Source organism: Strigops habroptila, chromosome 10 (assembly GCF_004027225.2).
Source record: "Strigops habroptila isolate Jane chromosome 10, bStrHab1.2.pri, whole genome shotgun sequence".
NCBI classification, from domain to species: Eukaryota; Metazoa; Chordata; class Aves; order Psittaciformes; family Psittacidae; genus Strigops; species Strigops habroptila.
In genome coordinates, this window is record NC_046359.1 from 996,630 (window position 1) to 1,019,522 (window position 22,893).

The 22,893-nt window shown below is 42.8% G+C and overlaps 1 protein-coding gene across 2 annotated transcripts in view; it reads right to left on the reverse strand.

The window, feature by feature from the left end:
- The window catches only part of PLAGL1 (PLAG1 like zinc finger 1), a 49,738-nt gene that overhangs the window by 14,697 nt on the left and 12,148 nt on the right, over nt 1-22,893 (reverse strand). The window contains exons 2-3 of one of the 2 annotated variants that reach the window (XM_030499875.1): nt 15,294-15,336; nt 314-469 (exon numbers count right to left, since the gene is read on the reverse strand). In XM_030499875.1, coding sequence (XP_030355735.1) covers nt 314-469; nt 15,294-15,312 — 175 coding nt within the window. In that variant the 5' untranslated portion in view covers nt 15,313-15,336. Of the gene's footprint in view, nt 1-313; nt 470-15,293; nt 15,337-22,893 lie in introns of those variants that run through there. The other variant, XM_030499877.1, reaches the window with a different exon arrangement.

The following is a 22,893-nucleotide window of genomic DNA, read 5'->3' on the forward strand; positions in this document are numbered from 1 at the left end:
TAACTAGATACAAATTCAACATTCATTAAACTTGTATTGACTGAACAGGGCTAACTGCTCACACCTAAATGTCACATCAGGTCTGGCTAACGTCCTACCATCAGCCTTCATCACTGCATTGAAGTTACTAGAAGTCAGTCATAAAAAACCAGTAGCTGAATGTGAGCTTTAGCTTTCCTCAGCTGAAAACAAAGTAGTCTTCGTACTGTTAATACCCAATGATTATGACTTGAGTTATTCATGAAAACAAGCCAGTGTTAGTCCTTTTGCCTCCTCTTTCTCAAATGTGGGGAAAAAGAGCTAAAATACTTACTCTGCTGGTTTCCAGCTCGTAGCTCCAACACTCGCAAAGTGAGGTAATGAGGTAGGGTGAGACGGGCTCGGCTGGGAATAACCCTGTCTTTAGCCCTGATGAGTGGTCCGTGGAGTTTGCATTCTCCTATAAGGCTTTTACCGCAATCCTCACACCCTACAAATCCAGAAAAGAGAACCTGTTACTAAAAATGACATACTGCTCTCCAATTTAGCCTCTTCTAATTCTGTCAGCTTGAGAACACATCTGGAATTACCAACGCTTTTCTTCACACCACTGTTCTGCATTAGGTAGTGAAAAGACTATCTGCAAGCCAAAACTGAACTAGGAAGGTTTGAAATAACACCTCGAGTTTGTGCATTCTCTTCTGTGCAAATTGGTGGGTCCTGACCTCCAAAGATTTATACACATGTTCATTTGGAAGTGTCACAAGCCATGCCTTTGGAGACTAGGATGGCAGCAAAGCCGGAGCTTGCAGCACGCACACCTATAAATCGAGGTACATACGTTTATATGGAAATAAGAAGGGCAAAGTTGCAAGAAATAACCAAGGTAATTTGCAGAGATCCAAGGAGTCCAAGAAAGATCACTGTGACTTTGTGAGCTTGCACATACCATTCTCAATAGAAGACAAGAACCTTATTGTACCATGAAAAATGAGTACGATGAGTCTTACAGTGACAACTCAGTTGACAATCACGCAAGGGCAGCCTTCTCATAAACTGTGCTGCCTGTGGAAGTAAGCAGAAGCGGCACGCTGCATCTCCCAGCCATTGGTTCACAATAATGACATCTGCAGGCCAAACACACGAACCATCCAGAGAAGTCATTAATGAGAAATACATGTCTGCAAACTGATTTTCCCCCAGCACAGTGAGGTATTTTTGGTTCAGTGTAGCTCAAAGTGGTTGCCAGGGAAACTCATACGGAGCAGCAACACAACTGAGCAATGAGACTCTCCAGCAGAAGGTCATCCTGGCACTGGTGTCACACAGGGCGATGGGAAAAAGGGGACTTCTTGCACAAAACCTTTTTATAGACAGTAGAAACCAAACCAGCGAGCCAACAATGCTTTAAAAGGAACAGCTGATATTGGTCATCCATGACTACTTCATTTTGTTTTACTTCTGAAAACTCTGCTGAGCAAGTCTATTCAGTAAGCAACAATAAGGAGCAGAGGAGGGGAGCCAGAAGAGCCCAAGAGAGTCCAAGGGAGCCATGGGACACTGTAGCAGAGACAGTGGCAGGAGAGGTGAGGCTTCACTGCAGACAGGGGCTTATAGCTAAAGAGAGGTCAAGAGAAGTGTAAGGGCTCATGAGACACTGCCTAGAGAGACATCGGAGATGGTCTTCAAGAAAGCACAGTAGCACCACAAATGCCATATTCAGGTTAGCTCGAAAAGGCTTCAGTTTGTACACACAAGGAGCCACTTGACTAAATTACATGCCTCAAGAGCCCAGTCCAAAATCTCCCCAAATAAGCCTGAAGCGTTCCTACTGAATGCTTTGGGCTCTCCATCAATTCTAAATGAGGAGGAAGACTTGCATGTTGGTCTGGCTGCAGGCACTGCAGCACTCCATAGTTTTCAATAATTTGGGAACCATGTAATAGTTTTCTTTTGCCATGGCTCCCAGACTGCACACCTGCACTATGAATAGCTGAAATATGTGATTTTTTTTTTTGCTAGTGCTACAGATAAAGAACATTGCACTCCACAGCCATCACTTAAGATGCACAAAAAATAAACGATACAGCTGCAAGGCAGATTTTTCTTGTTACACACTGGTTTATATACCTGAAAGTCCTTTACAGCAAAGCTGCAAGAAAAGAAAAACTTTCTTGGTGATCTAACTTAATTGGCTTTTAAATAAATTCCCATCAATCTATGTCTTCTGAGGGCAACAAAACTATGATGGCTTCCTGAGCTTACCTAGAATAATAGCAACTTTGTCTCAAGTCAAACAGCTCCTGCTTGGAGAGCTGTTATATGCAAACTGCCGAAAAACATTACCAAAAGTAAAATGGAGACAAAGAACCGCTGTTCAAGAGAGGATGTATCTAATCAGAAAGTACACGACCTTATCAATCCATGCCATGCCTCTGTGATTCATCACTACAGAGCTCCTGAGCAAACCTTCCAGCCGCCCTGGGGTGGGAAGCTCACTGAAAGGCTGGAAAGGGAAAGCAGGGAAAAAGGGTCTCTCTTGAACTGGCATCCAAATTAGGCACTTGTGCCCCACCAGCAAACCCACCTTGTACCTCCGGAGCCAGGATGTAAGGTCTGAAATGATTCATGCGGTTTAGGTGCTTGGGAGGAACTCCTCCAAAATCAGGGATTGCTTTGAATCCAAACGGGTGCAGAGCGTGCCACTGAGCTTAGTGGCCACAAATATGGCTCTCCAGGTGGCACACTTCACTGGCCTGAGGAAGCCATCAGCTAGCACTGAATGAAAAGAGCTGGAAGTGTTTTTTTAAGCAACTTGCTAGTACAGCTTGGGATTCTGACCTGGCATCACTGTGCAGCACCTTGAAATATCCAGAACTGCCTAAGGCTTGTTTGAGGATTTTCTACGTTTCATTACATGTGATGTGAAGATAACTAGATGATTTAGCTATTTAACAGGCATCCCAGGATTACATTCACTACACAGCATTTCTGTCCCCACACCAGCATGTTAATATCCTGACTCTGAATTTACTGCACACTAAAAATTGCCAGGTGTACCAGAAGCACAGGATAGTTATCCTAAGGATAACTTCAGGGACTACCGTGGCTAATGGGGGTCTTTGTAATTTCTTCCCCCTGAACTAACAGAAAACTGCCAAGTTCACATTCTTCCTCAGAGGCAATTACAGACCAAGTCACAATCCTTTGTATTTGAATGCTAAACTACAGATGCCGTTGGTGAAGAATGTATGCATTATCATAGCTGCAGCATGGCACTGGTTTGCAAAGCTCATACAGATCTTATATCTCCTTTTAACTAGGCTGCTTAAGCAAAACGTAATTTTTTCAACAACAGCCTCAGAACATACTCTAACCTGTTCTGACATATGGTGCATCCAGCTATGGAAACAACACACACTTTGCTGTATTAGCACTAGGAATTAAATACACTTGGTTAGAAAAATCACCTCCTGTGAAGAAGGTTTTTCCTGCTTTTTGTTGATGCTTTTACAGTTTCCTTGCTTAAGTTGCATTTACACAAACAAAATTAATGGATTCAATATCATGTTTACAGGAATACTTGATAACGTGCAAGCATGCAAGAAAAACTAAAACTTTCCCCGTTCCTCTACTTTGCTGTGATTTAGATGAGCAGGCAACAAAAAGAAATAAACGGGATTCACAGGAGTTACAAGCTGTTAAGAAACAGATCGTGTCATTTACTATATCTTTAAAGCAGCAGTGCTATATTGTCCCCTAGAGGGTATTTCTTCATTCTTTCGCTATGTCTTTGCAATGATTCTGGAAAAAGTTCCAAATAACGCTTTTTTTTACCTATCTGTAGATACAACTACACAAGTTAACAGACCTTGTAGCTGGTAAGATTTTTATTTTGCTGAACTCCACTGCAGCGGTGGGGAGGCGCATGTACAGAAGAGCCCAGCACGGGTGCAGGTGCAGACTCCGACCAGGTTGCGGGTGTGCAATCACCACTTTATTGCATGGACAAGGTGCTCATACCCTGCAAACAGGCTAAGAGAAGAGTACATCTCCTGTACATCCCAGCTTGCTACCCCTGCTCATGCCCTGGCTGGACAGGCCAAGAAAAGGGTACATCTCCTGTACGTCCCCAGCCTGGTACCCGCTGCATGCAGGATGCACTCCCACCACATGGGCTGACCAAAACACTTCAGCCGTGTTCCCAGGGATAAGAACGGGCTGTGAGTGTGGCTCACCTGTACCGTCCTCACTATGCTGGCGCTTCCCCCCAGTCCAGGTCTAGGTCTTGCTGATAGCTCTCCTTTGCTGCAGACTACAGCTTGCCTCGTCCTCCAGCTGGCTCTGGGGCCGGCCACGCTGCACGGGGACAAGCTCCCGTGGCCAGCAGTAGCCAACCTTGTGCGGCAGCTCGGGCAGGCTGGACTCGAGCACAGTTAACAAAGTCACGTTTCCAAAACAGCAGCGCGGTCGGAGCACGGTGCCACCCCACAGGCACAAGCCCAGCCTTGGGGAGAGCTCATTAGCGTGGGCAAGGAGCCACAGGCTGCGGTTACACAAAGTCCGGCTGCAGAGATAACAGGAGCTATACATAGCCATACTAGGAACTGCAATCACTGTCGTGATAGCTCGAACATACCACCAGCTCCTCAACCAATCCGTAGCAGAACACCACTTTTTAAAACCCAATGCTAAAAACTAGATGCCTGTCAGGCAGCCCTGCATTTTCTCCAACCTCTGCTTTCAAACAAGACTTACAGCACCTGAACACTTCAGCAGCCAACAAGATGCCTGCAGTACAATTTACATGCCCTGTGAAGGCAGAGTTAAATCATTCCTTTTAAAACATCGACTTCGAGCAAAGATGCCCCGCAACAAATGATTGTTGGCTGAGCAGCGCTCAATATTTGCTGCTGGTTTGCAGTGCTAGAATTAGATCCCATGCACAAAGGGAACAAAGATTGGTGTACACAGCAGTCCAAATCCTAGACTAATTACAATCATAAGATTTGCATAGAAAACAACAGTAATTTATCCCAGAGTAAAAGTGTACTGCTCCATTAGCTTTCATGAAGAGGAATGCTGCAAAAATATCCTGTGGATGTTTTCTATCTAAAATACATTACATGTGCAGTATGCCGGTCTCGGTTCTTCTTACACAAAGGTACATGAGGTTTCCCTGCCCTGTGGTTTGTTCTGCAGCATTTCTTGCTGGAAAAGCTTGAAAACCTTGTCCTACAATACAATTTATTTGGCACAAAAATTCAAAGTACTCAATTAGCAAACAGTTGATCCCAAGTTATTTTCCCATTATTGTGGGCCACGGCTACATTTCCTCTGTAAAAAATGTTTATGAAAGAAGCCTTACATGTCCCCAAGTTTCATGTGCAAAGTGCATTTACAAAGAGGCTGAAGCTCTTAACTTGATTAATAATTCATCCTATTTATATTATAGTAAAACAGAACTTGTTATAATTCACAGATTTCAGAGTAATTGTATTCAAATCCCATTAACTTCTGATATTTTGTCATGTTCAATTTTCTACTGACTGATCTTCACTTTTTAACTGTAAAAAATGATCCCTAGTCCAACATAAAAATCAGCATCTCCTTTTCATGTCTCTTCTATGTCATACAACAAAACCTTGTATTAGCAGAGAGTTACAACTGCTCAGCTCTGCATGGAAAAAAATAAAAGATAAATAGATCAGGAAACCATACTCCAGGCTGACATTGCAGTCATAACTGCAACGACTGAAAACTTGCACTTTCATACACCACACAGCGTATTCTTTGGGAAGCAGGTACTGTATTTTCCACACCCAAAATAACACACACACCCCCAAACCAAACGGGGTAAAAAAAAGGGGAGGGGGGGGGGGAGAGGGAACCAGAGATTTATTCCTAAGCGATTGAGGGGGAAATTTTCAGTATATTTAAGTGGTGAATTCCCACGTCTTCGACACACAGGGACCCTTAAGTCTCTACCTGGTGGCAACAGCACAAACGCTGTGGGACATGCTGCTGGAGCCTTGTGCTGCCAACTGCCATCCCTGGACTCGCAGGCAAGTGGACCAGAGTGCCTGAAAAGCAGCAGAGAGGGAGGAGGAGTCCTGGTCCTGTGCAGGGGTGAACAGCACCCTGCGAGTAAACACCTATGCCTCTTTTGGGGCCCATTCTCCCCAGGGAGGAGAACAGTAGGTAGGAATGTCGCAAACATTCCAACAATCATTCTTAACATTAAACATATTCATAGGAATATGATCCCATTCTATTGAAATGTAAAACTTAAAAACTTACTATATTTGGAGACAGAAACAGATAAATAAAACAGCAAACATGCCTTACTGTCACCCTATACATTCAGTCAGACCAGCAGGTCAAGCTAATTCCCTAAAACTGGGACCAAGCACTGCAGGCAAGCCCAGCCCTTAGGCATCTTGACCCAGATGCTGCTCTGCAGTGACACTTCCCCTCACCTCCATCGTCCCCTACCTTTGTTCCCAAGAGGAAAGAAGATTCAGAGGGAGGGTACATCCTTGGGTCTTCAGCACTGGGAGACCATCCATCAAGGCACTCGCTCCTGCCTCGTAGCAGTATGATCCTGTCCAGCACAGGATCTGTTCTTATGGAAGGATGCCTCTAGAAGGGAGGCTCAGCACTTATCTAACTCTAAAGAAATCTAATGCAAAGCACGAATGCATTTTCCTGGCAGACCCAAGTTCCAGTATGTAAACTCTTCAGAATTCTAAGACTATTTGTTATACAAACATATAAAAGATAGCAACAACTAGGATTCATTACTAGTTCCTAATAGGGAGTAGTTGATGACAGTGGAGCACATTTTTTGCCCTAAGTTTTTTGCTTGGACCATGAAATACTAGAACAGGCATAGCCAGAAGGAATTTAACCAGCTTCCCATAAAAAGTCACCCTCCCACCAATTCCAGTGAGGCTTTCTGCTGTGCTCCTTACCGTCTAGCAAATCTTGGGAGCAGAACAGTTAAGAGAAGTCTCAAGGAGCACAGCCAGGCTGTGAAATTCAGCAGTGTGACTGCACACAGCAGCTTCGGCAGGTTCCCACAAGCCTGTGAGGCAGGATACCTGTGGTACTCTGATGTATCTTACAAACTTCGCAGCTAGGAGGAAAACCAAAGTTACCTTCCCTGTTTGAACACCTGAAACGGCAGGAACTTCTAAGACTTTCCTGCAAACTAAGAGAAATAAAAAAGAAAACAAAACCAAGCAACGAACCAAACAGCAAGGAAAGTACATAGGTGTGTGTTCTTGGTAGGTTCATTCATTAAAAAAGAATTGAGATCAAAGCACTGACTGCTTGATTGAAAGCTAATTTTAAGAATAATCTTTTTCTGGTTATTCTTGGGACTAGAATGTACGTGTCACATTTCTGGTATACCACATGGGATTTGGTTCCTATCAGAAGCCATATGCATAATGAGCATAGTTCATGTGAAGTCACTTCCCATAGTTTACATGTAATAGCTTCTAATCAGTGTGAACAAAGCAACTTCTCTCATTGCTGAAAGCTGAATACATTTCAAGCAATCAAACTGAAAAATGCAGTTTGATTTTTCAGCGTTTTTTTTAATTCCTTCTCTCCCTCCCCTGGCTTAGCATGAAGTCATACAAAATTAGATCCAGAAACCACAAAGGAGGTTAACAGCAAATTCACTGAAACAACTACTGTTTTTTATGAGAAACATCCCCCCTCAGTCAGCATAGCCTGGTCCTACAAAACGCCCAGCAAAAGCTTCCTGAGAGCCAAGCCTTCCTGTTACACCGCTCATCTCCTCCAGCAGCTGGTCCTGGCGCAAGACTGTGGCTCCTTGCCTGTGACACCTTCTTGCTTTAGGTCTTCACTAGCACTGTCCAAACTGCCCTGCTTCCATACTGCAGGCAGCAAAACTAAAATCCCTCTGTCCACAGAAATACAGACAGCCATCAAGAAAGTCATATTCAAACTGCTCATAAGCACCCTGTAGCTCCCACGTGTTGCATCTCCTAATCTACATCTCCCACTGCACGTTTCACCTCCCACAGCAAAAGTAGCTTTAACTGGTCTCATGCACTTTTTTTGTGAGGTTTTTGGCAGGCCAGTTGATTTATTTTAGTGTCAGACCTTTTAGTGGGTAATGTAAATGCTACTGCTGCAATTTAACATAGACACCAGAATCTTCCATCTTTGTTCTAGCAGAAAACCCCCCAAGCACATGTCTTGCTAAATGTATGTATTTATAAATACACACGCAAGCAGCCACACACACCATATCAAGTGCATTAATACAGTCAACAATTTTATTCATGACAGGTCAACACCACAGTTTCAATTCTGATAAACAAAGTGCAGCAATTGCAATGACTAATGCTTAGTATTAATTGAAATATTTCCAACCCTTGCAACATTCCCTTAAAAGGGAACCTTAGACTGGGTCTCTCTTTCACTGAACTTGGTTGTTACTGGCCACCAAGTTCAGATGTCATGTGGAGGAGACCAGTGGAAGGTTCAGTGGCAAAGCCACCCCTCCTTAGTTACTTGCTCTTCCACTTGGGACACAACTTCCAACATGGACGTGCAGGAAGTTTCCCAGGAAAGATGCCAGTGGCTGGGATATACTTCCAGCAGCTTACTGGTAGAAAGAACCAGGCATGTAGACAAGCTTTGGAGAAGGAAACATTAGTTTACTCTCAGATATGGCAATGAGGAAGCCTGGCACGACAGAGCGAAGAGATGCTGTCTCCCTGGCTGGAGAACTTGAGGTCCTCAGAGGCAGTTACAACTAAATAGAGCAAGCTACAGCTACTGGGAATAAAAGTACAATGTAAAAACCATGGGACTTGCTTCTGCAGGAAGAAGTCCCTACACTCATCTCTATTGATGTGTGAGTAGCCATATTATGAAAGAATTAAGTTTGTGTGGAGAAGTGAGTATTACGGAACTTAGGACTGGTGGCGGCTGAGACCTTGGAGGGTCAATCCTGAAGGAACACTCCAATCCATATTACATTCAGTGGAAACTAAGTCTGAATAAAACTGGAAAATCACTTAGCTTTCACAGTGAAGCGTCCAAACCTCCTACTGGTATTCCAATTCACCCAAGAGAACACAAAAAAAAAGAGTTGGGTTTTGGTGTGGGTTTTTTTGACTAATGAAACCTAAAGCATATATTTAAAACACTGAAATGTAGGAGTCTTCTTTTAAAAGCATTGATTTTTTGTAAACAAAGGGTCATTAACAGCTTAGCAGAACAGCTTTAGTTCTTAATATGCATCACCTTCGTAACAGAGGACATAGCCAACAACTTCTGTTATTACTTTCCTAATTTCCAACACGAAAAGGATGCTTGATTCCCAGCTTCTCTGGGAACAAAATGGGTAGGAGACTCTCATCCTTAACCTTTATGATCCCGTTAAGTTATTCTCCTCTTTTAGGGCATAAAGTGATTTCTCTTTCAAAAACAAAACCATAGGCATTGGAGAGCTCTGCTGCTGAACAGACATAAAAGTTTGTCTTTGTGAAAAACATACTCACACATGCAACTGTCATCTGTGTTTCCATTTACTTGTTCTTTCATTCCTGTGATCTAACATATACTTTTTTCTGCTCTAAAGATTTTAAATGGGAACTATAAGATAATTATCTAATGTCTTGACTGATACTGTACAAAAGAAATTATGTCCACCTGAGCTTCTTTAATAAATTAAGAAAAGGTAATAAAACTGGCAGCAACAAATTAGGCAGCAGTATAGTACATTTCCCTTACAATAACTGTTCTTCTCAGGTGTAAGGACAGCCTTGAGCCTAGTTCTCTAAAACAGAGAATGACAAAATATGTGAGTATAGACTATTACTGGCAAATTACATCTGAAAGTTAGAAAAATTTGTGGGTTTAGAAAAAAATGCAGCTCTTTTCTGCAGATGAAGCACTCTAAATACAGATTATAATGTATGTCCATAAAGACCTATTTATTCTCCTATTGAGAATCTCAGTTAGAGATTAAGTAAAATCCAACACTTCATCTATGTTTCTGATTAATTTGTAGTTTCTTTAAACTATTTACAAAAGTCACAAAAATAAAATCAACAGTGGTCTCTGTTACTAGAATCTAAGAAGCAACCTTGTGAAGCAAAATTGCAAAGAATTTGTTCCCATTTTCATACTTTCCTAGCTCGAAGAATGAGATCATCAGATGGTAAAGGCATCACCTTGGGAGAAATGCACCATTCCTCAGATATGTATTTGTATAACCTTGGTCACTTAATATACATATTTACTTAGAGATGTGTATGATCACACATCCCACTTTGTATTTGGTATATCTTACTCTATTGGCTGGAAATCAATTATAATATTCTCCTCCCACTTCAACATTGCCAATAGGTCACGATGATATTCATGTTTTATAAAGATCCTTCATGTTAGAAGAGGCAAAGGGAAAACTGTCTTGCCAAAACACCCCCATGTACTTCCTTCCACATGAGTTAAATATAACACACTCTGCCCTGCCTTATCACCCAAGTAAGGGAGAACAAATGCCACCTTCTGTGTCACACATGAATCATCTACTTTCTTCTCCATTATACTAATTAAAAACACTCTGATCAACTGAGTTTTCCACAACCATAATTCTTTTCTATTCATGCCATTTCGACCTTTCAGAAGCCCTCACCAGTCAACATTTTCATAAGACATCTAGATTAATGCTCTAATGTATCTCCTTTCCAACTTAAATGTTAACTTTAAATTAGCTTTAAATGTGAGCAGCTTCCAATGTCTGTCACATATAAATACACGTAAGTGAGGTCAAAACCTCCTCCTAACACATCGGGATAACAATACTTGCAACAGAGCCCACAAACACCAATATCAGCCTGCTTAAGTTCAGTGTTTTTACATCTTTGTCAAAACCATAAATGCATTTGCTTTTTTTGCTTTTCCCTCTGAAAATCTTGGAAACTTGAAGGCAGAAGGCACAAGCAAAAATGTTGACTCTCTACAGTTAAGCAATGTATTTTCATTTTTAGGATCACAAAATATCCCGAAGAAAGCATGTTTGCATATAGAGCCCAAATACTTGCAAGAAAAACAGATAAGCTACCTGCTGCAGAGAAGCACAAAATGAGACAAAACTAGTACAATTACTAGCTCAAAGTCACTCAATGAAAAAATGCCAGACTAAGGAACACAAACTACTCTGAAATAACATGAAACTTCCCAAGCCCTTGCCCTGAAATTAGGGGACTACTCAAGAGTTTTCAAACAACTGCATGCATGCACAGACACTTTTAATCAGGTTTGCAACACAAGCCCAGCAATTTCTGCTGCCTTGTAAGAATAAGGCAGCACAACGGAAATTATTCTGTTCAAAGCTTGCCCTTAAAACTGACAAAGGAAGGAATGACATTACTTAACTTTTTTTCCTGCAGTCGTAAGTGGACCACACCTGAAAATAGTAGCTGCATGAGCTCAGGAATATTTTTCTTCAGTCACCACAGAAACTAATATAGAAACTGGCGATTTGTTCTCCTGTTTTCAGTAGAAAATTTACATATGAATTACACACCAAATTCCTTTGGTCTGATAAACTGTTCTGGACTCGCACGAAGAAAACACTGCTTCTTCATTATCATCCTCCTCTTGCTATTCTTTGCTGTCTTTACAAAAATCTGTACATCTAAAACCAGCCAGCATAACAGCAAGTCTATATCTTGCCTTGAATTTATGTATAGAAACAGAGGTTTGGAAATACATTCTTACATTTCAAGGGATTTTAGATTCCCTGATTTTCTGCCAGACAGGCCCGCTTGTTAGTCACTGCCTTGTGTGTAAGTCCTAACACAGCAATTTGTATCAGTCAAGAAATCATCTGATGCAATTTGGCTGATTCTTAAAGACATAAAAAATTTAATATAATAGCCTACACAAATGACTGATATTCAGGACCTGATTGCAATACCAAATTATTAATTTTCAGATTGATTAATCACCATCAGATAAAGTACTAATCAACACAGACTGAGCCTGGAAACAGCACAAGAGTCACTTAGGTGTTTCCCATGACACAATACAATTCAAACATTGTTTTTGCACTCGAGAACAGAAATGCAAACATTTCACAATCACACTACATATGGGAAATTAAAACAATCCTTACCTTATTTAAAATGGCATTTTCAGTAAAAATACAGGCTATGCTAGCGTAAGGTGGCAGGAGCCGTGCCATCCTCCTTCGGCAGACTTTTCCAAATGCCCCTGTGTTCAACTAAGTCTAACCCCAGTCTGTTTTGTTTCCCCAGGAGGACCCATTCAGCACCATGTGCTCCTTTTCAGCTGTCAATAAACAGAAGCGGTGAATTCCCCAGCGCTTCACAAAGCTAGTTAGGCATAGCCATTCATTTCTTCAGGAAAACAGGGCATTGATTTCAGCAAATTCCCAGGGAGCAGCTACAACAAAGAGATCAAAGACCCACCTCCTTTCCTGCGTGGCTTTGGCCGGCCAGGCCGAGAGGAGCAGCAACAGGTTTCCCGAAGAGCGGGCTCAAGCCCCACCGACCACCGCGTGCTCCATTCACGCCCGTTGCCTTCCTACATTCCCGGGACAGCCCCCAGTGCTAACCGTGACAAACCCCTACATTCAGGCAGCATAATATACTGCACGCTAGTTCATCCAAGGATAAAAAGAAAAACAAGCTCCAAGGGAAGTCCGCTGCTTCCCCGAGCGGCCGAGCCTCAGTAGCTGCCAGATATTTCATAAACTCTCTCTTTTTACTCAGCTTCCCCATCTAAAACAGAGAAACACTCTCTACCTCAAATTCATTGTGCTGAAACTTCACTGGGATGTTGGTTTTTCCATTTTATTTCCCCAGACTTGAAGACCTAGACGCTGGAGTTTAAGGTCTAGTTGCAGCCCTTGTATTGTGCAGCCATGACATTTTCTTTGTGCAATTTGCCCCAGACTACAGTGTTCTTTTCCTAGGAATCTAAGAGGTTTTGTTCTGGTTTGATTAGATTTTTTTCTTTTTAATTATACATCTAGTCTTCATTAATGTGACCTGGAACAAGATTTTTAATCCTAGAATTTGACCTTGTATTGAACCAAGCATTAGTGAAAGATGATGCTGTGGTCAGGCTTAGGGCGCATGGTTAGGCTACATGTCTACTTCTGAACAGTAAGCGCCAAAGACCGTTCCCTGGTGCTGAGACCACTTGGCATCACCTCCATGTGTCTAAACGCCCCTCATCTTCTTCTCTTTTCCCTCACAAACAGTGTGGTTACATTCAAATTCCTTACCTGGAACAGAGTCTGGTAGATGTTATCCCCAAAATACACCCTGGTGTTGCTTGTTAGCATAGGCCAGTACTGAGCTCATGGGCTGGCTGTGTACTATTTATTTATATAAAAACAGACATAAAGATCTAGAATCACTTCATATGTGTACAGATTTACCAAGTTATTATTTAGTGTTCTCCCACCAGCTGGAACCTGGAAGGTCCCGTCAGCACTGCTACTGCCTCAATGCTATTCGCACATCTCCAAGTGAGAAGACAAATGTCTATTCCTCTAGCACGACCGAGTATCATAGGACCAGTCACAGCACAAGCAGTACAATACTGAGATGACCAGGGACAGGTGGTAGGAATGACTGATCACTGCACAGAAGGCAGGCAAGGACACAAGGAAATAGAGAACCACAAAACTATCTACGCTGCAAGAGACCTGTGGAGATCAACTAGACCAGCCTCTCACTGAGAGCAGGCCCTTAGATTAGTCTTACCCAGGGCCCTGCCAAGCCATCTCTTGAATATTTCCAGAGTGTGAAATTCCACCACTTCCCTGGGCAGCCTATTTCAATGTTTATTCAATCCCACAGTGAAAATGCCCCTTACATCCAGGAACATCTCCCGTGAAGCAACCTGCGGACATCGGCTCTTGTCCTGTGATGGTGTATGCTTGGGAAAGTGCTTCCACCTCCTTCTCCATAACTACCATTTCTGTAGGGGAAGACCCCTTAAGCCTCCTCTTCCCCAGGCTGAACACATCAAACTCCTTCAACCTCTATTCAGGCGACAACTTCTCTAACGCACTGGTCATAATGAAAAGCCTGAGAGAAGTGCTGAGGCTGAGCTGAGATGAGAAAAATGAAACTGCCAGGGCATAAAATAGCTTTAACAGTCAAACCAGCTTAAACATCTGAGTAGAGTTAAGGAGTCTCAACTGATTTTGACCATGACTACTGTGCAGTCACCCTGCCCTCTCTCCTTTCTTTAACATTTCACTCCTGGTAGCAGTTTTGCCTGTTGTATATGATACAGTCAGGTATATTACAGTCCTCATTTTAGAGTTCTTCCTGCATCTAAATGGTACTAAAGCATGTCCCAAAGTTGCGAGATAGCAGATAAATCTCAAAAAATTGCACTTTCACAAATAACTTGATCTTGAAGTACAGCTATTACCTCCACAGACAGCAGCTACCTACCAGCAAGCCACTGATGTTTTTATATTTATTAAATGAGTACAGTTATTGACCCCAAAAAAATTTTCTTTGTTCCTCCGAGGAAATATTGGAGATTAATAAAGTGGGTTTCTGAAATTCCTCTCTCTTATACTACACAATGTGTAGCTGGGCAGCCCTCAGAGGCCATGATAAAAAATGGCAGCTGAGGCACTGGAGGGCCTCCAAAAGAAAGCGTGTAGATCAGATCAATAAGCATAGAAAATGTGCTTAATGCTGCAGATAGCTTAGAGCAAGACAGCTTAGGAGCAAGAGAGTGCAAGTATTGGGGAGACCTGAGCAGTACTGTTTTGTGGTAGCTACAACAGCAAAGTATAAGGATATGCCACTTATATATTCTTCGTTGACGAAAAAGAAGGATGAATAATAGTGATGAGGCATGAGAGATCTGGATGTGACTTGGCTAAAGATGCATTGGAAACACAGGAGTTTAATTCACAAAGTGATTAAAAAAACCCACGCACATCATGCAGTAGTAATCTGGGGTGGTATTTGTGCCAAAGATAGATAAAACATTTTAGATAGAATTGTAATTTTAAGTCTCAATGAACCAGTCTGTTCTTATACATAGGCCAGATTTTTACAATTTTACTCATATTAAGTCACGCTTTACTCCAAGAATACTCCCGTTGATTATAATGGTAATATTGTTCCACAGATGTCTCAGAAAAAACACAGACTTTATACTTAAGATAAAAGACATCAATCATGAGCACATCTGGGAATCTGATAAAAACATATGGTACAAAAAAAATCACTGTGGGATGACGGAAATGTACTTACATAGCAGGTCTGTGGACATGTTTACAGATCAGGCAAAGGAAACCTACATAAAATAAATGAAAAAAGAATGATCAGTTTTCTGAACTAGCACTTTTCATGTTTAAACTTCATGCTAGTTATCATATGCAGAGTTTCTTAGTTCTTTAGATAATGAGGGGAACATATCTGGGGAAATCTAAGAAGGAAGAATTTCAATTTGTAGAGGGAAAGAGTAAATCAATCTATTTTTACTATTTTAAATTATTCCATTTAATTTCACAAACAATGTGAACTGACAATTTTAATGAATGCATTTTAATTAAGAGCAGTTCACTGTATCCCACATCTTCATTAACATTTATTATTAAACCAGAATTTTCAGGTGACATGTATTTTACCCCATTGCATGTCATTGTGTGTTTATGCTTGCTGTTTCTGGTATTCAACCTAAGAGTCCTCCTTTCCCTTGCAAAGTCAAAGGGAATATTAACTAGATATTGCACAAGACATTTTATTTGCTCTCTTGAAAAGACTTCTGATGACTTCTAGCTTTCTGCTGAACTCTATTCATCTTGCTGCCTTCCCATTCATCTGCTGGTTTTTGATTGAAATTTTACTATAAGCACATAGCAGCAAAGCGAGTTTTCTGTAGCTGTCTGAGCAGCGCCTAACACAGTGGGATCCTGATGTGCGGGGGATAAGGCTACTTGGAGCAAGAGAAATAATAAGGCACGTAATAATAAGGGGGCATGCAAATAACAGTACGAATCACACCAGCTTATGTCATTTTGTTGTGTCCTGTACAAATCTTGAAAATTTTGGGCAGTGTTTGAAGGTGTATATATATGATTAAGGGTGAATTGTATGAGGTCCAACAAAGCTCAGTGCCAGGTGCTGCATTTGGGCCACAACAACCCCATGCAACGCTACAAGCTTGGGGAATAGCGGCTGGAAAGCTGCCCAGCAGAAAAGGACCTGGGGGTGCTGACTGACAGCTGAACATGAGCCAGCTTGTGCCCAGGCAGCCAAGAAGGACAACAGCATCTTGGCCTGTATCAGAAATAGCACAGCCAGCAGGGCCAGGGCAGTGATCACCCCCCTGTACTCAGCACTGGTGAGGCTGCACCTCAAATCCTGTGTTCAGTTCTGGGCCCCTCACTACAAGACATTGAGGTGTGAGAGATTGAACTGACATCAGACTCCACTGTCCATTGTCTCAAAGACTGGTATGAGAACTTAAGATGGGACCCCATCGTCCATTGTCTGACAGATGGGCAGGAAAAGCCAAGATAAGACCCCATTGTCCATTGCCTGAGAGATTGGTGTGGGGAGCTGAAATGGAACTCCGCTATCCACTGCCAGAGAGACGGGCGGGAAGAGCTGATCATCCATTGCCTGAGAGATGGGTGTGAGGAACTGAGATAAGACTCCTCCATCCATTATCTCAAGGATTGGTGTGAGGAACTGCTGCCCCTTATCTCAAGGATTGCTACAGAGGTGCAGTTGAAGAGCTGGCTGCAAGACCAGCGAAACTGGATGCACGTGATCCACCAGGAATGTGCAGTACATGACATTAAGAACAGAGGTACTTCCCCCAACACATAACAAAAGGGGAAAAAGGTAATCGCTGTGGTGGACACCCTTCACCAATGCTGACTACGGACCCTTGAGGACACACAGAATCTGTGACTCTGGCAGGTCACAGACAAGCAGGATGAGGAAGCCGAGATCCGGCTATCTGCTCCAATCTAAAAGCACACTGTAGTGCCATTTTCAAGTTTGAGAAGACCAAGGTAAAACTTCCAGTGATCCATTGTAAGTATCTCCTAAGTTGCCATTTTAGCTTGAGTTTGCCCCTGCATACAAAAGCAGCCATGCTGAGCATTCCCCTCAGCATTTACTCAACAAAGATGTACATACAGATCATCATTACTGGGCAACATAACAAGCAGGCTGATTACATTAGCAAGTTAACGATTTATAATCTTCCATATCCTCATTTAAGTACTCACAGACCCAATTCCAAAACCAAGACATCAGGCTTTCTATCTTACCATGTGTCTCATCACAACATAATCAAACCCCCACGGATTTAAATTGTCAATCCTAGCATAAAAGACAGTATGTAAAGAAAATATATGTTACAGATGCTCTGCACTCTGGAATTTGCAAGAGTTCCGATGTCAAAATATAAAGAGCTGCCTGATCTTTCCTTCCCACATGCTTAAACAATCTTTCAAGCCTATGCCGCCTTCACCGAACAGAAGACAAGTACCAGCTTTGCATTTCAAAGAGTGATTTGCAGTGGTGGGTGGTGAGGGGTAGTTGACAGGTATACTGTAGACTTCGTTGCAGAAAATTCATATTTTCAACTGAAAACCACAAAGATTCCTCCCACCTTTGGGCTGCACACATTCCCTGACATCAGAGGGATAAAACTGACTGGGAGCAGCTCATCAGAGACCTTCAGCAGGGAAGACACTACAAGGAAAGATGTGTCAATTACCCATGCACAAGCATCCTGTGTCTTTTGAGGTGCCCTAGAACATTTGAAGCACTCACATGAAGCTGATAGCTGTAATACTGGTTATACAACAAAAAGAGTCCCTCCTGTACCAGGAGCTAGAAGCCACGCAGGGCTACCCAAGGCATCTCAGACAGCACTCGACGCTTGTTTCAGCAAGTTAATCAAGTCCTACAATACCGCAAATTGTCTGTTCTTACAAGCATAGAACAGGCAGGCTGCTGGTACATCACTTCTGTCTGAGATCAAGAGGACTGAAGATGAGGCATGAAATACAAGTGCCAGCACACCAACTTCTCTTCTGTAACCTCTGTCCTCTGCCAAAACAGCTGCCTCCAGTGAACGTAGAGCTTATAAACTGGCTTTTTTCTCTGACTTGGACTGTGCCTAGATGTGAAAAGACTAAAGGGGCCCACACGCTAAAAGGACATCAGTGAGTCCTCTTTCCAGGTGAAAACAGCCATACTGAGAGCAGGTTTCCTAAAGCAGCGAGTGTCCTAGCCTGATTGCCATCAGCCAGAAAACTCCGCAAAAAACTACTCTGCAGTTTGACTCCATTCTGGTTGAGAGTGAGGCACTTGTCTGTGGTGTTAATTTCTAAGAATTAAGGCTTTGCAGAGGGAACTGGACTTTAATGGCAACCATATGTGACTGTACACACGCCAACCTTTGTCATCCCCAGAGACAGCAGCCTACACATTGTCACTGTCAAAGCTGTGCCATCAGCTAATAAAGACTTCATCCCCTCACTGAATTACTAGGCAAAATTACTTAATTGTGCTGGTGCTCAATCTGCAGGGCAATTACCTGGTGAATCACCACAACACAACAAGCTCTCCCCTTCCATATTGTTTGAGTCAGCAGTATACCTTCATCCTCCCACATACGGTCTGCTGCAGTCTCCCGTCATGAGAAGGTCCAGCCTCAGTCCATTCTCTCCCTGTCCCCTACATGTCTGCCCCCACTGGAGCCATGCTCCAGTGACACTGTGGTCAATGCACACCCCAATTAAGGTTTGGCTGAATTGTTCTGTGGTGTCATGGTGGTGGTAGAGGAGAGAGCATGAAGAAGAAAGAGCACATACACTAGCTGGGACAGAAGACCATTCCTCTTGACAGAGGCTGTGACAGGTCAGAATGACATCAGAGGGACTCAGATGAAGAGTAGCATGGTCCAGAGCAACACAAAAACCTATGAGACACCTCCACTGCAATCAAAAGACTAATTAGAAGCATAAGGAGGTTATCCATTCACTTATCATTCAGAAACAGCTACAAAAAACACAGCGGAAAAGTGCTATTGCACAGGTTGGCTTTCCTCCCATCCCATTTGTCCATACTGACAGGGCTGCCTCCTCCTGTGGTCTGGAGCCAGGAAGAACTGGTCCGCGACACTGCCATCTACCTGCTGCCCCTCACAGTATTAAAGGCACTTACCAGTACAGGTAGGTCACCTTGTACAGACCTTTACTCCTAATAGTCCTTCTAGGATGTGGTCAAAGGTACAAGACCTTTGACTTGTCTTGCCAAAAAAGGCAGGAGATTTGCCCCAGAGAATGAGGGCACTGTGAAAAAAAATGACCATAAATCACCAAAGTTTTTCTCCACAGGCCTCTGAGGAAGCAGCATTAGCAGCGGCAACCCTATAGTGCCCAAGTCCAGCCCTTGGGGAGGACACAGAGACTACAGACCAAGAGGGAACACTTCTGTGAGTGCATCCCAGCCACTGCAACACAAGCCACCTACATGACAACAGAGCAGCACGTACACGAATACAAGGAACTGCTCCTCTGCTAGTAGCCAGTGAGGATGTTATCTCTGACAGGGTGGGGATAAGTATAGCAAGGTGTATTTGCAGAGGCAAGGGAATGTAGGCAGAACTATGAGCTCCCTCATAAGCTGTGCCAGTTCTGCCCTGTACTTGCCCTCAACATGGACACAGAACTGCCTGTCCTCCATGCTGCAGAAAATCACCACCATAAATCTCTCTCCTGCTTCAAGGTTATTCCTCTGGCACACGAGGGCACCTCTTGCACGGTGTATTGCCCCCCACGCAAGGGGCCTCCAACACATGCAGAGTCATGGCAGCCACTTATGCTGTGCCAACCAGGCATGGTGCCTGGTGGTTTCTGACCACATCAGTCGCTTCTCAATCTGAACTTAGGTGGTTGGCCAGTGGCCATGCTGGCCTCACTTTAACAGTCTCATTGGCCAATCTTCTGTGGCTTTGCTCCTTGTAAACCACATTGATGTACCACATTGACCTTTATATGAAGTGTTGCAGGTATATTGGACAAATTTGCTGTACTGCCACTCAACCAAAACAAGTTGTCTGTGGCTGCTCTTAAATACCGTCCTTTTTCATCAATGAATGGGCAGAAGAGAACAAGTAGTACAGTGGGGGATGTTTCCCATACATGAAAATTGCAGCCCTGAAATTATGAGGCAAAGCATTATGAGGTTCTTTACAGGCTTTCAGGTATCATGAAATTAGCTTATGCATTTAGGTTGAAAAGGACTTGATGGATTAAGTGTAACAGATGGTTAACACACTACAGATAGCAAAGGACGTTGGATGATGAAAAATTTAATGCCTTGTGGTGGTGAAAAGTGGTTATGTGCTGGTGAAAAGCGGTTATGTGCTGGTTAGAGGAAGTGAGGATGGCTTCTGCACTGCCTATCGAGAAGAAGGACATGTCACAGAGTACATTTGTGTAGGAGCCAGGATTTTAGGTTTTGTTTTTCTCAGTTGTTCTACTATTGCCACAAATTCACAGACTACATATTTTGTATTTTAGAAGTGACTGTGGTGGGAAAACTTCGGGCATGTAAGACTTGGGATAGGTACACATTATGGTGGTGGGATTGCCCTGGGATAGGAAAGGCAATGCCTGTTACCCTTCTGTTCTGATACAGAGAACATGGGGGTAATGAAATCAGACAGACAGTTTCCGGGTATGGTCCATAAGGAGGACCTACATGAGGAGCGGTGTCACTGCTGCACCAGGGGAGACATGACTCCCACAAAGAAATGCATAGCAAGAGAAATCAGAGCACACGGGGCCTCTGGGGCTGTTCATGATGCACATGTTGCATCTGCGATGGGTGCCAACAACGGCCTTCATAGCTGCCTTGCTTACCAGTGGTTCGCATTGAGAGGCAGCGAGATGGGCAGCAAAGGCTCAACTTTCTATTCTTCCTGTACCTGGAAAATACTACAATGACACTTGGCTAAAGTTTCTGAATGCAGTTCTCACCCGAAGTCCTGCAGCCACTGCAGGTCACTGCGGATTTCTAGGAGGATGACAGTTTTACCAACCAGCACTTGCTTCACTGGCCCTAAAGCTGATCTCCACCAGAGATAACAAACTTCATGTCAAGGGAGTCCAGGAAACTGTTCTGTGAGAGACCTTTGCAATAGTACATAAGACTACAGCTAGCTGTTCAAGAGAGCCATCCTGCATTACCACCACAGCATTCTCACACAGGCTCATGTGACAGAGCATTTCCGCTGACCTGACTCTCTTCCAGAGAAGTACGTTACCCTTCCCTGGCATTTATGCCTCAGAAAGCCAGGAGAAAAGCAGGCATTGATATGGCATAAGTGGCAGCACCAGGAAAAGCTTTCCTACTGCCACGCTAACACTGTGGGTGATAACCTTATGCTCGCATCATGATGCCATCTGGATCTGACAAGAGAACAGGCTGTCAGCAAAAGAGACCTATGCCATACAGAGACAGAGACCTGGATCATAGCTTCTACGTTATGTATCCACTGTGAGTGGAAATACAACTGTTCTGAACCAGTCAGCATCTGTGCCCCTCCAAGCCCTCAGAGGTTATTACAGAATTCCTTATGCTGCTTTCCACACAAAAGCAATGTCAAAACCCAATGACAACTGTCAGCACAGGCATACTCTTTCTAATCATCTGACATTATATGATGCAGTCAATTTCATGCTGCATGCCAAAGAGACACATCAGTTACCCAGTCATCAGGAGATTCTTCTCCTGATGCTCTGAAGTCATCTGTCCACCTTCCTCATGCAGCTGACAAGGAGATGCTGCTATACTTCAGATACTCAGGAAAACATCCAGGACAACCCATTTATAGATTCACAACAGCCCCATGTGGATGACATTGTTATCCAAGTACCTTTTATCACATTTTAAAGTAAAGGTAAAACGCAAGCAAAACCAATTTTCGAAGACATCCATTGTAAGCAATATGCTCACAGATGACTTTAAAATACACAAGCAAAGATGTGACAGGAAAACCACACTTAACCTACTGAGATTAAATCAGCAAGGACTCTCTTCACCCATTACAGAAATCAGTTTCTGGGGTTTAACTTTCAGCATACCTTATGCCTCAAGTTGCATCTATCAGAAGAAAACATACCTTCAGGAGACAGCACATCTACCACACAGCATTAGCATTCCACTAGCGTCCTTACTTGTTCTCTTTTGACTACTGCTAGTGCTCGTGCTGGGCTAACGGCATTTCTGCTGACATAGTTTCACTTCTCCAGAATTCATGAACAGGAAGGAAAATCATAATGATATAGAAATAATTCTATGATTAACAGAGTACAAACAGGGAAAAATGAACATGCAGTGCCAAAATCTCCACCCAGGGAAACCTATGTAGATTTTCTGAAGTTGGTGTTAGTCCCACATGTACCTCCACAATCAGGAGCTGGTACATGCTAAGTACAAGTCATCAAACATGTCCAACAGCAGAATTCCATGCATTTTCTATCTATCTACCACATGTAGAATCCCTCACTGGAGAAAACATGAAATTATAAATCACTTTATAATTTATCATTGAAAATAGAATATACTTGTAGTTTTATGAGATTACGTATTTTTTTCAAATCATGGAATTATTTTAGAATTATACAGCAGAATAACTGTTTTGCCATCATAATGTTTTTCTTCATGTACAGGATTCTGCAGTTTTCCCTTAATTATAAGTACAACAACTGGAGCAGTACAATACAAACACTTGTGTCCCTGGCTCACTGATACTGCAGAAGTTCTTCAAATGTAAGTCTTATTAGTAAATGTGAAAGCTAATGAAACCCCAAAGTTA